Genomic DNA, 12,902 nt, shown 5'->3' with positions numbered 1-12,902 from the left:
TTAATAATTTGAAGAAGAGAAGGGATCGACCGAGGAAGACGAGTAAGGGTGAGTAAAATGTCATCAGCGTACAGGTATATTTTAGAATGTCCAATAGGGAGGGGAATACCGGAAACGTCATCAGATTGACGGATGGTAGCAGCTAAGGGTTCCATAGCTAAAAGAAACAGAAGGGGGGATAATGGGCAACCTTGGCGTGTCCCTCTCTTGATTGTAAAGGTATCAGATAGAAATCCACCACAGTTCACTTGAGCAGAAGGATGATCGTAAAGTAAACGCACTTTATCAATAAATTTTGTGCCTAAGCCAAATTTTTCCATGACCGTGAAAAGGTAGTTCCATTCGATGCGATCAAACGCTTTCTCTGCGTCAAGTGAAAGGGCTAACGCATCATCTGTGAGATGTTGAGCCGACCACAGTGCATGGGACAGGGAACGCAGATGATTCCGGGAAGAGCGTCCCGGTACAAAGCCTACTTGAGAATGGTGTATCAAAGAAGGTAAGACTTTACGCAAACGAGACGCAAGGATACTGGCCAGAATTTTAATATCAGAGTTCAACAGAGAAATGGGACGATAACTACTGCAAAGCTGGGGATCTTTGCCTGGCTTTGGTAGCACGACAATGATAGCTTTGTTAGAAAGGGAACCCAGTGAAGATGCAGAATCTGCCTCCTGGAATGCAGCATGTAGAGTGTCAATAATATTGAGCCCCGCCCAACGATAGAATTCAGGAGGAAACCCATCCTCACCAGGGGCCTTGTGATAGGGCAGAGCAGCTATCGCACTGGAAACCTCATCCCTAGTTATTTCACCCTCAAGGATGGCCTTACCATCCGCTGAAAGAGAAGGAAGATGCACTTTCGCAAGGAATGCCGTCATCTTATCCGAATCCATTCGATTATCAGAGGTATAGAGGGATTCATAAAAGGAGGCGAACTCGTTGACAATGTCTTGAGGTTTTGTGCACAAGTGTCCTTGCGGAGATCTAATGGCCGGAATGGCCATAGATGCCTCCCTTTGACGCAACTGTGCGGCTAATAACCTTCCCGCCTTTTCTCCCTGCTCATAATGTCGACCTTTCATTTTTTGTAAGGCGTATTCTGCCTTGGATGTAAAAAGACTGTTTAAGGCCATTCGGGCTTGTTCAAGCAATTTCCGATTTTGTAGGGACGGAGAGGTGATATATAGGCGAGAATAGGTTTGTATGTCATGTTCGAGCTCCACTTGCTTCCTCGCATTTTGCTTATTAGCGAGTGCTGCATCACGCATTAATTGTCCCCTTAAAGTAGCCTTAGCTGCAGCCCAAAGAGTCCTGCTGGAAGTCACGGATCCCTGATTATTAGAAAGATAAGTTTGAAGGTGTGACTGCAGTTGGGATTTACCAACAGGAGTTCTGTGGCGCTGAATGTTCATTCGCCAGGGCTTACGTCCAGGGCTTGAAAGTCCCAGGTCTAGGGAAAGGAGAACCGGAGAGTGGTCAGACAATGCCGCTTCCAGGATGCAGGAATCTGTGACCAGCTTAACTGCGCTCTGTGAGATAAGGAAGTAGTCAAGGCGAGAAAACGTACCATGAGTCGACGAAAAGAAAGTATATTCCTTATCCGTTGGGTGACTGATACGCCAATGGTCAACCAACCCGATATCTGAGATAATATCGCCTAGCAAAGCTCTATCTGACGCATTACCCCTATCTAATGGACCAGTTTTATCTAGAATAGAATCTTGCGTCACGTTCCAGTCACCACCAATCAAATATTGCGATGCGTTAATTTCGAGCAACAATCGGGATAGTTGAAGAAAAAATGTTTTCTTGGTACCTGTAGGGGCATATACAGACCCTACACAAACGTGAGAATCACCAATTTTAAGTTTAGCAAAAACATAGCGGCCATTTACATCTGACCATGTTTTAGAAACAGTGACCGGAAGGGACTTGCGAAGAAGAATTGCAACTCCACATTTGCGGAGGGGGCCTGCGTCCGTTGATTCATCTTGTTGAATGCTGCTATGTATAACTTTACCCACCCAATCCCTACAAAGTTTGTCTGATTCTAGAGCATCCAAATGGGTCTCCTGAAGCAAGGCTACATCTGCATGCTTAGTCTGAAGATAGGAGAGAACTTTTTTCCGTTTTATGTAATGGGTGAGACCATGTACATTCCAAGTTATTGCATTAAGAGAGTGTGTTTTTGCCATATTAGAGCAACGTAAATATCAGAAACCGTAGAATGAAGCACAAAACAACGTGTTAAACCAAACAAAGGAAAAAAGGAAAGAAATGACAAAAAGAAAGGGAAACAAGGATAAAATAAATAGAAACGAAACTACGATTTAAATGGAATTCATGAAAAAAGCGATAAGAAGAATAATGAAAAAGGAAGAAAAAGGGAGATAAGATTTAGAGAGGTGATATAATATTAAAGAAAACTAGAAAATATTGAGTAAAAGCAAAGAGAGAACACGAGACCGAAGACTGTTACCCGCGGGCCTGGGCGCACTAGGGCACCGCCACGGGAAAGGACCCCACAGAAAAGAGAAAAGATTAGGAGAGTAACAATGATATAAAAGGAAAGCCCAGAATAACATTATGGAAAAGAACCTAGGTGCAATAAAAAGGTAGGTAAGGCACAATAGAGGTTGAGAATCCAGTGATAATTAAATGTAAAGTAACCTAACATCATAAGGCATACAATGCGTGTTTAAATAAACCAACATAGAATCATGCAAGTAGAATAATAGAACTGTAATTAAACCATTAAGCGCCGAGACGCCCCAGTAAATACAAAATTGTTGGGGAAATATTTAAGGCAATAAATTGTAACAGGAGAAGCAATGAATGTAAGAAGAAGAAAGAGTAGAATTATTATTAGGCAGAGGAATAACAGGAAGCAGGCTGAAGGAGAAAAGAAAATAAGATGAAAAGCTAGAAAGAGAGAGGTAAAAAAAAAGGGAACAAGCAGATATTATAAGAACAGCAAAACATGTGAAAAATATGGTAATTAATTAACAGTAAAAAATAAGACTCAAGACAAGAGAATCTACAGCTAACTGCCCATAGTATTAAGGGCAACAACTTCTAGAGGTGAAAGGATTATTCAGTCCGCATCCGAAGGAGTTTTAAGAGGAGACCGTGACTTGTCTCTCTGTGGATCTTGTGAAAACGTAGCAACCGAGACCGATTGAATTGCAGCTTTCCTATCTTCTTGTGAGCGATGAGGACGTTCAAGATCCCTTCCCCTTGGTCGGTGGCTGCTAGGAGGGCGTCTATTGCGATCTGACAATGTAGTGGAAGACTTAGAGGGTGACTGGGACTGAGCTTGCTGTGAGGGTGTAGTAAGAACCTCCATTTCTTGAGGATGAAGACGGTCCAGGAACTGTTGAAGATGTTCGGGGTCGAAAAAGTCCTTAGAGACTCCATCTTTGGTAACGCGAAAGCGTGCTGGATCGAATAGGCCATATTTGATACCTAGCTGACGCAGTTGAGGCCGCATGGAGAGAAAGGCTTTCCGCCGCTCATTAGTTTCCTTGGAGAAATCAGCTGCCATAAAAATGCGATGACCTTCAAAGGAAAAGGAGCCTTGCAGCCGAGCCGCAGATAGTATTTGTCTTGTTTGTTCATGACGAAGAAGACAGGCAATAATCGGTCGTGGACGTGCGGCAGGATCATCCCGTGGAGGACCAATTCTATGAGCACGTTGTATCTCCAGGGGTGGATTGAAAGAAATACCAGTTAGCTTTGGGAGTATACGACACAGAAATACACTGGAATTCTGCCCTTCAATGCGCTCTGGAAAGCCAAAAAAACGAATGTTGTCCCTCCTACTTCTGTCTTCCAAGTCAATGAGTTTACTTTGGAAGAGTAAAAGGTCCCGATCTTGATTTGGAAGAGATTCCAATCGATTCTCCACTGCCAAAACCCTAGAATCAAGGGATTCAAACTTCGTATGAAAGGTGGTGAGTTCTGTCTTAATAGATTTAGTCTCTTCAGCTAGTGAAGTGATTGTGAGGTGCATGTCATCTAACCGACGACTGACCTCAGATATTTCGTGCAGAATACGTTGCAAAGCTGCCGCCGACGCCTGCCCACCATTAGAGGTCGACGCCTGAGGTGAGGCAGAAGGAGAGGAGGCATTGCCTTTTGTAGGCATACTGGTGGATTGCTTGAGAGCTTCTGCAAAAAGAAGTGGTTTAGACACCTTGTTTCCTAGTTTAGAGGCAGGCATTTGAGGAGAATGATTAATAAAAACTTTGAAAGGACGTAAAGCCGTCTTGCTGCCAAAGAATGCTTATATGTAGTTGCAGAACAACACCAAGGCATGCAAAAGAAACACCTGATGACTGTATATGTACAGCATTAATAAGCAAAAAGAAACTTATAACGCGTTTCTAGACAGTAAAATGTAACAGTGTATCATTGCTTAATGACCCCCACTGCCTACACTTGTAAATATGATAACAACTGTCGCTATATTCACAGGTATGCAAATAGAGGTAAGATAAAATGAAACATCATACGCGCGTTTATGATAATAACAATAAGCACAGCTTCATGCACAGCAATATGAACAGGGCTGTAGAATGCAAAGTAGTCATAATCAAAGCAGAGAAGGCACAGCCTGACTGAAGGAGTTGACATGAGCGCTATAATGGCGTTAGAAGAAAGCACTCTCTTGTTGCGCTAAAGGAGGCCATGAAGCGTTAATTGTAACCAAAGTCAAAAAGGCGCGAAACTGTAACTGCAGCAAAAAGTTTGTTCCCCCAGCTTTGAAGAACAGTTTAGCGTGATGAAGCGCAGATTGCTTGCTGACCTGATAATATGCTCATTGGCTGACTGAGGCGAATGACATGTGTGCCACAACAGGAGTATAGAAGGAAGTTATCCTACCAGTGGCTGAGCGGCGACACGTCCAAAAAATCTAACTCCTGTCAGGTGACATTCCTGAAGAGAAGTATTGCAGGCAGGTTGAGAAAGGCGCGACCTCATGAGAAGGCAAACAGTCGACAGGAGCAACGAAGGCGCGGCCTCATGAGGAGGCGGGCGCCCGTCGTCAGCAACGAAGGCGCGGCCTCATGAGGAGGCGGGCGCCCGTCGTCAGCAGCGAAGGCGCGGCCTCATGAGGAGGCGAGCGCTCTTCAATAGAAGCAAAGGCGCGGCCTCATGGGGGCAGGCGGTCTTCGTGGCAGAGGCGCGGCTTAAGAAGGAAGGAGAAGCAGCCTGTGTAAATACGTCAGGCGAGCCCCGCCGGACGCGCAGCTCCACATCACTCCATCATCCGAGCAGCTAACACCGGGGAGACTTCGCCATCACATCGCCGGAAGCACACACAAGTCGTGCCCCCCACTCTTCGGCAGTCGCAGGGCACAAGAAGAGGACTCCAAAGCAGACGTGAGGTAGGGATTTTTCTGTTAAGGGTCCATCCCGCGACGGAGCTCACTTGTCAGGCGGCCATCTTCCTGCGTCAAGCGCATGTATTTCAAAGGGGGAGTTTTTGTCAAAACATGTAAACAGAGGGAAAATTAATAGACAAAAATCAAAGCGAAAAGGCTTTATACGTTGACCAAAACAATTTCACACTAAGTCACTCAATTGCGAATGGAGTTGACAAACGTTTCGGCAATCAGGCATTCATAACACCTTCTTCAGGACCCTAGTCGGTTGTTTGATTCACCATTTGAATTTGCTATTTCCCACCCAGGAAGGCACCTCTAATAACATTGTCTAAAAGTAGCAGAAAATGTGCTGCTCAGGTGGAAAAGGAACAACCAATACTCTGGGTGTGGATGAAGGAATTTCTCCACAATAAATGCATTTTGCCATGGGGACAAAAACATATGCTGCATAAACTCACAAATCTGCTGAACTTGTTCATGAAAGTAGTCCGCATCAGTAAATGCGTACGAGTATTGTGTGATTATTTTACTTTGGTGCCCGTTGTTCCCTTATGGCCCTGGCCCAGGCCCAGGGCCCTTGATTATTGATTCCAATAGCTATTAGCTTTACTCTTGTTGCATATGCACAAATATTTCTAAGAATGTATTGTTCATCTTTTCCATATTATAACAAGCCTTTAGTAATTGTATTCATAATCAGAATGATGCCCTGATTAGTCCCAGTGTGCTTTTATATGGGCATTCACAAATATCTGTGTCTAACATTGTACTAAGACTATAAGAATTTCCAGGGGAACCTTCCAATGTACCTTCAGAAAGCATGCTTACACTTTTCTCATGGTTCCTCACCAAACAGTACAAACAGCATGCCTTGAGAGCTTTATGTCAGAGCCACTGGAATTGTGTAATTCTGCGGCTGCTGTGTTTTCCGCATAATTATAGATTTGTCATATTTCCCACTTAATCCATCATAGGCTGCAGAATTTGCAGATTTTAACAAAAAAATGTTTCTATCTCAAACAGATGACATGTTACTTAAACCCCTTTGGTTTTACTAAAAAAATGCAGCAATGTGAGTTGCTGTGCAGTGGAAGGCACTTTGCAAAGGTTGACTGTTGACGTTTCAGTTGCATATTGCTCTATTTGGGTGTTAAACTGGTACTAATATGATGGATGAAACCTTTGTCCAGACAATGTAAACGTGTAAAAATAACAAAATAGTGACTTGATACTATCAAAAAATGTGCTGCATTATGCCACATAATTGACATTTTCCTGATACATAATTTAGTAAACCCTGCCTCATAATTTGGTCATCCTTTGCCACCTAATTCCAGTGGCCCTGCTCTATGTCCACATGGGTCAACTGCCAGATGTGATTTGCATCTCGATTCCTCAGGCAGCAAGTTTATTGGATATCTTTGGAGTGTATAAATTGAAACGTTAAATTTGTTAAGTAAGTGTGGGCTAGATTCACTAAATCTCATCTCTTTTCACTGCTCCAAGTGTGAAGTTGGTATTACTGCTCTGTCTGGGGGACCAAGGCACCTCTGCAGGGCGTAACCAAGGATCGCTTTGAAGAACAATATGTGGAGTATGTATGGAAATGTATGATTATCCAGGAATATCATATACGGCCTTTGGGATTGTTGTAAATCACTAGAAAGTCAAAAATGTATGCAAACTATAGGTTAATGTCTTTCAGTCATAGTTTTTTCACTTTCAGATAACTTTTTTTTGTCAAACCCTCACTTAGCATAGTTGAAAATATACTCTAGCTCCATCGTGTTGAACTTTCTGCCAATTGTTGGAAATAGAAAAACAGTCTAGAGGTGATCCAATGAGGATAACAAACCTGGTAAAAACCTTTAGAACATCACGTGGCTGTTACTTTCTCTGCCTAAATATTTGTAGAAAAGCTTTTGCAGAACTCCAATAGACTATCAAGCATGGCCTAAAAAAACTGGATTAAAGATGCAGCAACTTCATTTGAAAGAGGCCTTTTCCAAATTGCAACCACGTTTTTTTGTTGTTTTTGCAACAGTTCTTAATTGCTATATCAATGATATTCCAGAGGCCCCAAGTGAACCACGTATTCTCTACATTGTGTATAGTTTTCACTGGTAGCATCACCAACTGGAGTGGATGTGAAATGTGTGTTCATTGCTGGGGCATAGGAGCATTGAAATATAAGAAAATAAAAAGGTTTTTTTTTCCACTGCTACCATTTCATAGTTGTAAATATGGTCAGGAGTTGCCCCGCCTAGGGCTTCAGACAGGGCTTTAAGTGGGATAAAAAACTGGGGGGAGGGTCTGTCAAAGGGGCATGCCTAATGTAATTAAGAGTGTGGCTTAAAAACACGTAAGCTAAAAATCTATGCTTAGAATAGTGTGCCGCCTTGCTCGTATTTAGCTGTTTCTGTCATTGCATCCAGACATATGATACAGCAAGTAACATCATACCTACAACAAGGCAGGACTATTGGCTTTGTCAATGTTTGTTGGTTGCATATGATAAATAAGCAGCAACAATGGATTGTATATAATATTGAAAAAGCTTCCACTTAAAGCCCTGGGGGCACCTCGACAATGTTGCTGCTCCCGAGATTAAAAAAGAGAAGGGAAATCCTGAGAGAAAATGACTCTCTTTATAGGATTTCCCTTCCCCTACAATGCTCACCTGGCATGACGTGAGCCGTAACTTCTCCACTAGTGAGGAGTGAGCAGTGTGAGCATGCGCACATCGATGTGCCTGCTGTCACTGCAGTCCTGAAAAACACCGACCGCATGTACCAGGGCAGAAAACAGAGCCTGAGAGACCCATTTCAAGGCCCCCTTTAAAAAACTGCCAGTGCTCAGCACCAGCGAGACCCGGCCCACTTAAAGCCCTGGCTTCAGAGACACACATGAGGAGATTGATTGGTGACTGATGGTGTGACATCTTCCTTGCAAGTTCTCTCCTTCTTCAGACTTGAAGGAAGCGGAAGAATGGCAGACGCCACCCACAGCCACCACCCTAACCCGCCATGGGTCAGTGCTGACCAATGGCAGAGAGGGGATTTCTCTCCATCCTGGTATCTGCTCCAACAGCGCCAATGTCAGTACGGTGTCTGTTGTCGGAGTGACAGGTGAAAACACAGTCTTCTGGTTGGTGGGGCATGGAAGATCCAGGATGATGGTCAGGGCCGAACTGAGAACATAAATCAGGCCTGGCAATTTTATCTGACCGGCCCGTGGGATAGGGAGGGGGTCCGGGGGTGGGCGAGGGTGCAAATGTGAAGCACTGCTATTTAGCGTAACAGGCCCCAGCACTCCTGCTTCTGTTATTGGAGGCTGATACTACAGCTCTGCTGCACAACTGACACCCAGTAACAAAACTAGACCCTACCGCTCCAAAACTGCCCCCCACCCTACCAGCATCCAGGGGGAATGCCCCATGGCCGCTACAGCCAGTCCAGCCCTGATGATGGTGGGGGAACATGACAGGAAGCCAGGTCTTCCTTTCAGATTTTGTAAGCACAGAGGGAGATGGGTGTGGCAGGATGCGGGTATTGGTTTTTTCTTCATATTTGTGTGGCGGAGAGCGTAACAGAGGTTGGGGTGCCAGGTTTCCTTTATTTATTGTCAATTTCTGTTGGAGGAGTTATGAAGGAATGGCCACATGGAGGGGGGTGAGGGTTGCATGTTGCCAACATTGCTTTTGTTTTTTGGGTGACTGATGGAGGAGGGATAGGGGTTAAGGAAACCTATGTTGTTGATGTTCCTCTCGAACTCCAACCCTGGTGGCGTATACACCACATGCCATTGTATACAATACAACTTTCTATGGTGGGTAGTATTCCACCACAGAGCTCCAAGAGTCATCATAGAGAACTTGAGCTTCGGCCTCAGGGTCTAAGAGACCTCACAGGCAACTCAAGCTTCACTCTGGTCATTTTTCACGATTCTTTTATAGCTTTTTTTATTTTTGTGTGCCAGAGCCATTCAAGAGATGGCTTTAAAAGGACAGCTGCATTATTTCACCAAAACAACAGAAGTAGCAATAAGTGTTCTGAGAGACCCATCACATCAGATCTCACAGTCTTCAACCTGAATGTCAACAAAGGAAGCGATGAACACAATCTGTGATGACAAAAGAATAATAACGAGTGTTACTGCGTGTCTGCTTGATGACATCAGAGGAGTGATATCACACAAAGTTCGACCATGATAGCATCACAAGAAGTGCATTTGGGACTGCATCAGAAGATCACTTCAAGTGCAAATTAATCACATAATTTAAAAATGTTCATATAGGAAGAAATAAAAAAAAACTCCGATTTAATATTCTTACCCAAAAATCAAACCTAAAATGTTCTTTGCACAGTACCAGCACCAGCGACTGCAATTACATTGTCCATGTACATTTGTATGCCAGAGTTGATGTAGTAAAGGAAATGCAAACAGTGCTTTGACACAGTGAGTATGTATATACATATGTGTCTATGAACAGTGGCCAATTTACCAGTGTCACACAATGTCAAATTGATAGTTCCACATAATGGAAAGTGCAAATGGACCAATAATGTGTAGGGGACTCTGCCATATGGTCTAGGAGTTTACAGTGCCAGATAATTGAAGCTGATGTTGTCATATATTTTAGATCACCGTAACTGATGCCAGAATGTCAATAGGCCTCATATTTCTCCTCATCAGCCGCCCTGCATCCTTGGCAGCCATTTTGCCTAACCAGCAGCTCAGCTTAGATCACTCCTGGCTTCCCAAGGCCTCCCCCTTAGCTTATGATGGGCTCCACATGGCCCTCATATCTTTCACCTGCATAACATTTTTACAGATTTCCTCAAATTCTTCTGTGCTTCTCCTTCAGCCCAGAACCATCCTCACTGTGCTGGTGTTTTGAACTTTATTGTTGCATTTGTTTGCCTTCTGTGGCTGCTCCCATATGATGCACCACTTGTCCTACAAGGTTTTGTTAGTCAAGTCCACCACAAATCACCATAGATAAAACTCACAACCCTGACACGCAACACACCACAGCCGGTAAGAGCTTTGAAAGTGTATTGAAGTAGACCACCAGTAACAGCATGTGATCTCTTACATGTCATTCATTTAGGGACTTACTGCCATCCACTGAAATCATTGCTCCAACGGATGCCAGACAGATGCACATGGCTTCCCATCTGGGGACTTCCGTTCCAGGACATGTGAACATGTTATCCAACCGAATGTACACAGGACCTGGTAAGAGCTACCTTGTATGATGTGTGAGGCACAAGCACACAGAACAGAATCAACAGTGTGATTGAAACTGAGCCTCATCCATTGTAATAGTGTAATGACCTTAAGCCAATCCCCGCTGTCTTGTAGGAGATGCCTCTAGCTACAACCTCTCCCTGCCTGAATTGGACTTTCTAGGGTATTTTGTACCTGAGCGAGCCCTCTCGCAAATGGAGCAGCTGGCCTCAAGCTGTGTACATTTGTTCCCCTAGGGGGGACTTTCATATGTTTGCGTTGCTGGCAGCTAGGGCCTTATCAATTTTTTTTCTATAAATGTATCGTTTTCCTAAATTGAAAGGAGTTTGTTGGAAATTATTTTCTTACTGTTAGTTTTGAGAGTAAATGTGTATGTGTACAAGTGTATATGTGGTTGTGTGTGCGAATGAGACAATAGTCACATAGGCAGAGCCCGCAATCCTTCGTTCTGCCTCTCATCCTTCCACTGCCCATTTGTCGTATAATGGATGAAAGTAGGAGACCAGGGCGGATTAAGTCGCAGCATGTCCCAGAATGAGCATGGAAGTCTAATCACACTCCCTGTCTTTTTAAGATAAAGCAGGGCTTTGGCATGAGTGAGGGGAACCCCCTTACTAGTGTTCACTCCCTCTCTTTCCAGTGCAGTTCCCTGATTCAGTAAAAAGATAAACAACAGATTTGAGCTGGAAGAGGTGTAGGGATTGCACTACCCCTCCCTACATTTTAACCCAACATGCTATGAGACTCTCTGGGCCCGATTCACAAAACTAACTTAAGACAAAATCCTAAACTTACTACCATTTCGGTATTCACAGAAGGCACTTACTCATTTTGGTATTCACAGAAGGCACTTACTCATTTTGGTATTCACAGAAGGCACTTACTCATTTCGGTATTCACAGAAGTTAGGAGTCCTAACTTGAGGACTCCTAAATGCCTTCTGTGAATACCGAAAGTCTTAAAATTAGGATTTTTCTCAATTTAGTATTAGTAAAGTTAGGACTCCTAACTTTAGGACTCCTAAATGCCTTCTGTGAATACCGAAAGCCTTAAAATTAGGATTTTTCTCAGTTTAGTAGTAGTATAGTTAGGACTCCTAACTTTAGGACTCCTAAATGCCTTCTGTGAATACCGAAAGCCTTAAAATTAGGATTTTTCTCAGTTTAGTAGTAGTATAGTTAGGACTCCTAACTTTAGGACTCCTGAATGCCTTCTGTGAATACCGAAAGTCTTACAATTAGGATTTTTCTCAATTTAGTAGTAGTGAAGTTAGGAGTCCTAACTTTAGGACTCCTAAATGCCTTCTGTGAATACCAAAAGCCTTAAAATTAGGACTTTTCTCAGTTTAGTAATAGTAAAGTTAGGAGTCCTAACTTTAGGACTCCTAAACTGAGAAAAATCCTAATTTTAAGACTTTCGGTGTTCACAGAAGGCATTTAGGAGTCCTAAAGTTAGGATTCCTAACTTCTGTGAATACCGAAGTGAGTAAGTGTCTTCTGTGAATACCAAAATGAGTAAGTGCCTTCTGTGAATACGAAAATGGTAGTAAGTTTAGGATTTTGTCTTAAGTTAGTTCTGTGAATCGGGCCCTCTGTTTTTTGTATTGTGAATAATTTTAAATGCCCTACTTTACCTACCTTGCACATACTTCTTTTAAAAGTATTAACTCTGATCAGACATAAAGTTTATAAATTGTGATATGTGTGCCAAACTGCATGTTGGTTTAGAACCGGTTAGCCACTCCCAGAATAAGCCTTGGCTGATCATCCTTGATACCTTTGGAGAGTCGAGCGTACAAACAAAGGAACATAGTTTGTTTTCCAATTAAAGAACAATGCCCTGCACACCATAATTATATTAGAGTAACTACCACAGATATCGCCCAATAACCACTGACTGCCATAGCAATGAGAGAAAAGGCATCAAACCCTCTGACTGAATATCGAGAAAAATCATGACAATGAAATATTGAAATATTGAAAAAATCTGTTTTTTTAAGGCTACGGGTTTCTCCAACCAGAATCAATGGACGCTTTGGCCAGAAGACAGGAGCTTGTTCAAAAGCAAAATATAGCCAGGTAAATGTTTTATATAACAATGTTGGATCATTTTACCACATGAAGAGACGTAAATGTAAGCACCAGGCGAGATGGAAAACGGAACGAACTGCGATAAAAAGTGGTTCAAAATAAAGCTTGATTAACAGTTTTAAATTTAAACTGAAAATGTATTTGCTACAATTTTTCTGTGGATAGC

The 12,902-nt window shown here is 43.0% G+C and overlaps 1 protein-coding gene across 2 annotated transcripts in view; it reads left to right on the top strand.

The window, feature by feature from the left end:
- SAMD7 (sterile alpha motif domain containing 7) overlaps positions 1 to 12,902 on the top strand; it is a 139,844-nt gene that overhangs the window by 71,972 nt on the left and 54,970 nt on the right. For both annotated transcript variants that reach the window (XM_085633733.1, XM_085633734.1), the window contains 2 exons: positions 10,507 to 10,634; positions 12,646 to 12,724. In XM_085633733.1, coding sequence (XP_085489859.1) covers positions 10,507 to 10,634; positions 12,646 to 12,724 — 207 coding nt within the window. The remainder of the gene's footprint in view (positions 1 to 10,506; positions 10,635 to 12,645; positions 12,725 to 12,902) is intronic.

The sequence above is a fragment of the Triturus cristatus genome, chromosome 11 (assembly GCF_964204655.1).
Source record: "Triturus cristatus chromosome 11, aTriCri1.1, whole genome shotgun sequence".
Lineage (NCBI taxonomy): Eukaryota > Metazoa > Chordata > Amphibia > Caudata > Salamandridae > Triturus > Triturus cristatus.
This window is presented reverse-complemented; position numbering and strand designations above follow the sequence as displayed.